This window comes from Echinops telfairi, unplaced genomic scaffold, assembly GCF_000313985.2.
Source record: "Echinops telfairi isolate 266 unplaced genomic scaffold, ASM31398v2 ScPeMD7_7412;HRSCAF=8450, whole genome shotgun sequence".
Classification (NCBI taxonomy): Eukaryota; Metazoa; Chordata; class Mammalia; order Afrosoricida; family Tenrecidae; genus Echinops; species Echinops telfairi.
The window spans coordinates 7,209,130-7,217,570 of NW_022111312.1; the positions used below are offsets into that span (position 1 = coordinate 7,209,130).

General features: G+C 54.4%; 1 protein-coding gene across 1 annotated transcript in view; it reads right to left on the reverse strand.

Moving 5' to 3' along the window:
• The window catches only part of NOS1 (nitric oxide synthase 1), a 93,575-nt gene that overhangs the window by 49,514 nt on the left and 35,620 nt on the right, over window positions 1-8,441 (reverse strand). The window contains exons 7-9 of the mRNA XM_045296705.1: window positions 6,285-6,426; window positions 3,201-3,340; window positions 2,555-2,729 (exon numbers count right to left, since the gene is read on the reverse strand). Coding sequence (XP_045152640.1) covers window positions 2,555-2,729; window positions 3,201-3,340; window positions 6,285-6,426 — 457 coding nt within the window. The remainder of the gene's footprint in view (window positions 1-2,554; window positions 2,730-3,200; window positions 3,341-6,284; window positions 6,427-8,441) is intronic.

The following is an 8,441-nucleotide window of genomic DNA, read 5'->3' on the forward strand; positions in this document are numbered from 1 at the left end:
ACACACACCCAGGTGTGAGACCTGCTGCTTAATATCCATGCAGCACACACCAATTCACCGCAACACACTAATTCACGAGCCAGGGAAACGTGTATAGCCAGACAGGCTGCCACTGCTGGAAACCCGTTGTGTGTGTATACACACACACACACACACACACACACACACGTGTGCGGGCTAGACTCTTGAACTCAGCACTGCGGGGAGTGGGATACAGCATCATCGAAAGTTCCCGGGAACTGCCAACAGGATGCGCAGCCCGGCTGGGGAGCGGGCTTCACCACCTAGACCCCCATGGCTCTAGGTGCCAGCTCTGCCGCTGGCCCATGGGTGAGCCTGTTTCCTCTCGCCCTCCCGAAACCAGCCGTCAGACTTGTCAGAGCGGCTCTTGCTGACAGAGAAACAGCAATTCTGAAGCTTCCCCCAAAGCGGCGTTTCCGGACGCGCTCCGCCCCAGCACTGCGAGCAGATGAGGATGAGTCAGAGGGAGCGGGGTGGGGGGAGCCAGCCCCTCCGTGGAAGCACGCTCGTGGCGGTGTAGAACCACACCGACTCTGCCCCCCCACCCCCGGCTTGTTTTTTCAGGAAAGAGATGCAGAGAGCTGAGAGTCCGTGGGTCCTTCTCAAAGCCTTTTAACAAGCCGGGACACTCCCAGCCACTCTGGGTGTGCACCCTGGCTCTGCAGCTCACCAGCTGTGCGACCTGGGGCTCCTCATTCCACCTCGAGTCTGCAAAAGGCGGGCTAGCACAAGACCACTGGAGACACGGTGGTGAGGGCTCACAGAGAGCAGACCCATACAGAGCACCTAGACCAGCGGTTCTCAACCTGTGGGTCACAACCCCCTTGGGGGTCGAACGACCCTTTCACAGGGGTTGCCTGATTCATAACAGTAGCAACATTAGAGTGATAAAGTTGCAACGAAGATGATTTGATGGTTGGGGGGTCACCACCACATCAGGAACTGTATGAAAGGGTCGTGGCATTAGGAAGGTTGAGAGCCAGTGACCTGGACCGTGCCCCACACACTCTGACCGGTAGGCGACCACCGTGTACGTGCCGCAGAGCCCATCCTGGCATGTGAAGCCTGATTGCTTACGACAAGGAGTCTCTCCATTGGGACCCGGTCCATGGCCAAGTCTGTCTGTAAATCAGATCAGAACAAGTACAGTTCTCATGTAGTGTCAGCTGGCCAACTGTCTTTGTCTTATACAGTGCGCCTTTCTTTCTGCGTGTAAAGAACATTAAAGAAACACTTCCGGACACTCGGAAACCTCTCTCACGTGACAATACGGAAGGGTCATAGCGTTGCCATGGGCGCTGAGATAGCTCACCCGTCTGCTGTTTACAACCATTGCATGCACCTCTGCTGGAACAAAGGTTAAGGGTCACAGTCGACGCTCGCAGTCAAGGAATCAAAAGATGCATTGCACTGAGCCCGTGTGCCGACCAGACCTCTTTAAAGTGCTGAAAAGCCAGGACCCACGCCACGGTGCTTCCAATTGCCTCCTCCGCATGTGACCACTGGGGGATGCCTAAGGACCACCCAAGAAGAACCGATGCGTTCGGACCGTGGTGATGATGGAGAAGAATGAATGGACCACGGGCAAGCAGATCCACCTTGGGAGAAACACAGTCAGACTGCTCCTTGGGAGTCAGGAGGGTGAGACGCTGTCTCATGGACTGGACTGTGGGCATGCCATCAGGAGGGACCAGTCCCTGGGAACGGACGGCATGCTTGGGAAAGCAGAGGGTCATGGAAAAGAGGAAGACCCTCAACAAGGTGGACAGACGCAGGGAGTGCCAACAACGGGCTCAAAGACAGCAGCGGTCATAAGGGTGGTGCAGGACGGGGCAGTGCTCCCTTCCGTTGGGCGCAGGTCTGCTGCGGGTTCGGAGAGCCCCTACCGACCATGGCCACCCGCTTCAGGGGGCGTGGCTCGTGACTCCAGGCCGCATGCGGTCCGAGGTGCATAACCCGGACGGACGCTGCCTGTATTGTTAGTCATGCCACAGAGCAGGTGCCTCTGGGATTCCAGGAGCTGTGACAGATCACAGCTGGCGGGTGCACTGGACCGGGCTGCTCACAAAATGAATGGAGGGTCATGTCCATCAAATGAGAAAGGCAGGTCTGGGACTCTACCTCCCAAACATCAGCCGCCGCAAACCCCAAGCGGAACCGTTCTCCCTGCTACGGGGGCTGCACACCTGAACTGCCCTTACGGGAACTGGTTTGACCCCTTGGCGGTGGATTCTAGCCCCAGTGGTGCAGTGGGTTATACTCTGGGCTAACAGCCCTAGGGTTAACGGTTTGAAACCGCCATCCGCTCTGAGGCAGAATGCAGAGGCTTTCCATTCCTCAGCTCAGAACCCACAGGGGCAGTCCGACCCAGTGCTAGAGGGCAGCTAGGGGTCGGAATGACTTGGTGGCGACGAGGGTGGTTTGGTTTGGTCCAGTTTCCTTGGCTCCAGGGCTCGTCTGTAGGGAAGGGCTTCTGGGCCCAGTCCTGCCCTCCGACCTGTGCTGCCCCATGGTGGTGGCCGGGGCCCCTCACCTCCAGCATGTTGTAGCGCGAATTGTCGCAGTAGTCGCGGACGCCAATCTCGGTGCCCATGTACCAGCCGCTGAAGGGGCAGGCGCTGAACTCCAAGCCACCTATCTCCAGGAGCATGTTGGACACGGCGGGGACGCCGTACCACTTCAGGCCCAGGTCTCTGAACCATTCGAACCTGCAGAGGGCAACACAGCCCGCCGGGCCTTCATTTAAGATGTTGGCATTTTGCTCGCCATGCATGTTTTCCTTACACTGATTAGGAGGAATCCCCTCTTTTGTGTGTGAAATACTTCTTTAAATCTGTCATGGAGGTTTTGGAGGGCCCTGAAGGTATGTGCACACAGCCAGCACACCCCACTGCCAGTGTCCGTGGCTCTCCCAGGCTAAGGCCACAGCTCTCCCACCTCTGGGTGCACACCTGAGCCCCTTTCCTCTGCTCCCCCCCACCCTCAGGGCTGGAAAAGTCAGGGACTAGAGGATTGCTTAAGAGTCAGAGAGATGGGCCCCCCAGGCTGGTCCATGCAGACTGACCCACCCAGGCCCTGCAATGATGAGCCCAGATTCCTTTTGACTTTTGGGGTGGGGAGAGTGGCACGGGCCCCAGGGCGGGCCAGGCCAGTCCCCCCAGTGTCCCCAGCCCTCTTACTTGGGGTGTCTGATGGGCACCTCCAGCACCAGCTCTGGAGGGATCTGGAAGAGCTCAGGGTCATTGCCGTTGGCCTGGAGCATGAGGGGCAGGATGTCGAAGCGGCCTCTCGGGGGCTTCCAGCCCTGCTGAATGCAGATCTGCAAAGAGACCCCCAGGTCAGCAGGCCCCCCACCCCACCCCGAAACACGACTGTGTGTGTGTGTGTGTGTGTGTGTGTGTGTGTGTGTGTGAGACTGGGTGGAGGCCCCACATCACCACGGAGCTCATGCAGCACCTCGAGGTCCAACCAGGCAGGCTGCCGACGTGCCCAGCTGCACCGCATTCTACATGCTCCGGGCCTTTCTCGGTCCGGGGGACTCCTGAGAGCTGGGGCTGCACTCAGGCCAGAGGGCATCTGCAGAGTCTGATGAGAATTAGTGATGGGCATTTGATTCAAGCGGGGTGGCCCGGTGGAAACATAAGATGAGCCAGATGTGGGATGTACCCGTTTCTAGCAGCAAAAGTGAGGAGCAACAGGGAAAAGGAATTTAACCATGTGTGTGATGCTGATTTAGCACCAATACATTGTTAAAGTAGCACCGCGAATAGATTTAAGATAGAGTTAGCTTGATATTAAATGTATACTTATTAACCTGATAAATAGACACCACAGGGGTACGGTAGTAAAAGTACCGGGCGACTGACTGAAGAGCCAGCAGTTCAAACCCTCCAGCTACTCAGCAGGAGGAAGATGAGGCGGCTTCTGCAGAGACTGCAGCCTTGGGGACCCCTCGAGGTCAAATTCTCAACAGCAGGAATTGAGTCAACCACAGGGGCTTTTGGTTTGGAACCTAATACATACTTGTTGTTGACTAGGTATGGCATATAACATGTGCTAGCATGTTAGCATACTAACATCGTATTGTACAATGTGAATAATATAGCCTGCTAGTAGTTCTGAAATAACACCATGTAGTCACAATATATTCAATATGTGTAATTGATTAAGCACATCCTATTAGCCATACCTTATTCATTATAGCACATAAAATATGAATCAAATACAAAGGAACGTTATTTAAGTGCATTAATTACTCATAAAAGAAATAGTAAGATATGTTTTTAAACATTAAACTTGTACCGTATTAATAGACCCACTAAATGGATTGATTTACGGGAGCACTGGTGGCACAGCGACTGAAGTGCTCAGCTGCTCATTGCAAGGTTGGCAGTTCAAGCCCACCAGGTGCTCCACAGGAGAAAGATGAGGCAGGATAGCCTGGAAACCCGACGGGGCAGTTTGACTTTATCCTACAGGGTTTTTATGAGTTGGAATCAACTGGCTGACAATGTGTTTTATAATATGTTACCCAATCTAGCCTCAAAACAGAACTCACTGCTACCGGGGCAATTCTGACTCACAGCAACCTTTAGGACAGGGTAGAACTGCCCTGTGGGTTTGTAAGACTCAGTCATCACAGGGCAGAAAGCTTCCATCCTTTGCCTGTGGAGTGGCTAGCAGTTTCAGACTGCTGACCTTGTGATTAGCAGCCTAAAGCATAACCCACCAGGACGCCTATCTAGTCAGAGCGGTATCACTGGAACACACACACAGCCGGTATACAGTCCTTGCAGGGAGGTATCTCACATCCTCCTTTGGGTACTAGGTCTTGAGATCTGATGGTACTTGGCATTTATCATGCGTTGCCACCTGGGCGCCCATTTCAAAGGCTGGCTAGGCACCTGTGGTGGACAGCTCCGTGCTGGAGCGTGCAGGTCCAGAGGCCTATAAACGGTATAATGAGGTGGCACTGTCTGTTGTAGGCATTAAATCTCGGGATTTGGAGAACATCTTAGCTATCAAGGTTTCTGGAGCCAGGGCAGGCGGCAAGGGCTGCAGCCTTTCTGTTTGGTGCCGGGAGGGCAAGGTCAGCCAAGTACACAGTGAGCGCTCGGCCAAGTGGAACAGGGAGTCTGGCCGAGTCTACTAGAGCACAGGTGCGGCTCCTGGTTGCCCTGGTTACAGCCCCTCCTCGGGATGAGAACATCCCACTAGAAAAGCTACACGCAGATGAAGCCAAGTGCAGGAGGGAGGAGCCGCTCCTGGCCTGGCCACTTCTCTTGGAGGAGGAGGTCCAGAAGGCACCGACTCTAGGACAAAGATAGGGCTGAGTGGGTTGCCCAGCCCAGTAGGTTACCCAGGTCGTTCTGGGCACAGGTCTCCTGTGGGCAGGCAGTGGAAGCGATTCCCACCGAATCCTGCTAAGAAGGAACGCCGGGTGGGGAAATGGTGATGTCCGAGGTCCTGGCGGTTTCTGTCAACTGTCGAGAGCCCTGGTGGGGGAGTGGGTTTTGCACTGGGCTGCTAACCACAAGGTCAGCACTTCAAACCTCCCACCTGCTTCTTGGAAGAAAGAAGAGGCTTTCAGCTCCTGTAAAGATCGATTGCTTTGGAAAACCCAAAGAGGCAATTCTACTCTGTCCTGTAGGGTTGGCTGCGAGCTGGAACTGACTCGATGGCAGTGGGTTGTGGGGTGTGTAGCAGTAGCAGCATTAACAAAGGAGATTCAAGCCCACTGAAGGAGGAGTTGGGTGAGGGAAAAGATCCACCTGCGGGTTCTGTGACAGCTGGGCATGTGGTCATGCTGGAGCCATTCTCCGGAGTGTGTGTGACACACACGGGTAAAGGAATAAACGCCAGGGCCGTGAGTCCGACTTGTTCCTCAACTCAGAACGGGTGGATGTCACACACGGTTTCCATGGAGTGGGCCGGAGGAGGGGGCTCTGTCTCGGCTGGGAGCCAGTGGGCTTGGACAGTTGTCTTAGCTTGCCCTGTGTTCACTCAGTCACCTTGGCTAGCTCACCTGTGGGACTCAGTCTACCCATCTGTGTCCTGCGGCCATAAGAGGCGCTCCAACCTCAATGGCACGAGGATGACCAAAGAAAGGACCAGCTGTCAGCGAGCCCACAGGGCGCTGCATGTGGAGAAGACCCCAGGGCTCCTGCCGGCTGCCTGCCCTTCCACCCCATCAAAACGAAAACCCAGAGAAGCTGTGGCTGAAGGTGGGGGGTGGGGGTGGCGTGGGGGCACCGCGCTCACACCTCTGTGAACTCCACGTTGGCTGGGTCCCCCAGGATGGAGCCGTCGGGCTGCTTGTAGCCTGCGTAGCGGATGAGCTGTGTGTTCCAGACTCTGAAGTCGTGCTTGCCGTCGGTCCTCTGGGGAAATATGGTGATGGCAGACCTGTGGCGGAGACAGAGGGACACCTGGGGTCAGGGAGGGGCTTGCACTTTGAGGACACCCTGGAGGCACTGGGTGGACGGCATGTGGGCGGAGGTCAGCAGGGCCGGCTGGAAGAGCCGCTGTCGGGAGGGTGTGCCCTCCCCCGGAATTCCTGCTCTATGGCAGGGGGTGGGGGTGAGACGCCCCATGCCAGCTTCCCAGAGGAAGACAATGTTTCCTAGTGGGAGACTTAAACAATATCACGGCGGGCCGGTCTTCCGGGGAGTTCCTTTGCAGAAGGTAATCGCCAGGGCCCAGTGCTTGGTCCGGCTTCCCTTTCTGAATGCTCTATTGACGGCCAGTTCCGGACCGGCTCCTGCCACCATCGTTCATGCCTGTGTGGTTTCGCCCCCAGCTGGACTACCCCGGACTTTCAGACTTCGAATTCCAAACTTCCCTAGCAAAGGCCCAACATCTTCCTTTACAGAAATAGAAAACCAGTCCTTGCAGTTGTGTTGGAGGGGGAGGGACCGTGAATAGCGGAGGCAATCTTGAGGAGGAAGAAGAAGAAAGGAAGAAAATTCAAACTTCCTGATTCCAAAGCGCAACTCCCAAAATAATTGTGGAAAGCCGCAGAAATCAAGCTGCCTGCTTGGTGCCGCTGCCTGTTGCCACACGGTGACACACGGACGCCGGCGGGGTGCAACTGAGGCCCCGGAGATGACGTCCATACAGTGAAGGTCAGCTGATTTTCAACAAGGGTGCTAAGTCCATTCAATGGGGAAGGAAGCGCCTCTTCAATAAACGGTGCTGGGGAAAGGAGAGTTCCAAGGGGAGACGAAGGAGTCAAGATCCAAGCCTCACACCATACACAGAAAGCAACACAAAACGGATCTCGGACCTACATGGGAGAATTGACGTGATGAGATTCTTAGTAGATACTCTAGAGGCAAGACTGCAGGACGTAGCTTATTATTTTTAAAAAATGAGATGCACTATCAGAAGTTGTCCTACACGCATAAACGGCCCAAGAGAGACAGCTAACTAGGACCCCACACATATCAATGCTTTTGATCATTAGCAGTGAAGAGACACCCCACACAGATTGGGAGGAACATTTAGGGAACCATCCATCCAATAAAGGTTTATAATAAAATCTCTACATGACAACAAAAAGAGGAACGTCTCATTTTAAAAATGGGCGGAGGACTCGGACCGACGTTTCCCCATGGAGAGTATTTAAACGGCCCACAAGCACATTAGAGGGTGCTCAACATCAGGAACCCACTGGGAAATGCAACAGAACAATACAGTGAGATCCCCTCCGGACCCCTATTCCTGGCAGGGTCTAGAACAGCAGCACTTGTAGCACTGAACACGGAAAGGATGGATGGTGTCGCACCCCTACGAATCTGTCCAGCATTGGGATCGAGGGTGGCCACCCAAGACTGTCTGAAGCTCTCCTCCATGAACAGTGACAGAGGGGTTCCAACCTTCAGTTCCTCCTCCGGCATTAAAACCCATGGCTGATTAAAGGGCTGGGGCTTTCTGAGAATTCAGCACTTACACACGCCCAAATACTTCATCGAAAGAGTTTAAAGACAACCCACCAAGTGGGGAAAAACTATTTAGTAAGGAAACACCAAAGGAAGGACTAATTTCCACAAACGACAGAAATCGACGACATGTTAACAAGAAAGATACAGATAAGCCCATCAAAAATGGGGTCCAGACATGAATAGACAATGCATCGAAGAGGCCGTTCGGGTGATCCATAACCCTACAGAGAAAATGTTCCAGTTCACCAGCCATAAACGAACTACACATCAACAGGGAGACACTGCCGCACACCAACACGGTGAGCAAAACTCACAAATACAGCAGGGAGTAAGTGCTGCAGAGGATATGCAGAGACTGCAGGGCTCAAACAGGGCTCGTGGGACTGCAGCACTGTCCAACCACCATGCAGACCAGCATGGGGCTTCCTCAAACACACGCAAATACAGTTATCCTAGGATCCTGCCATCCCTCTGCCA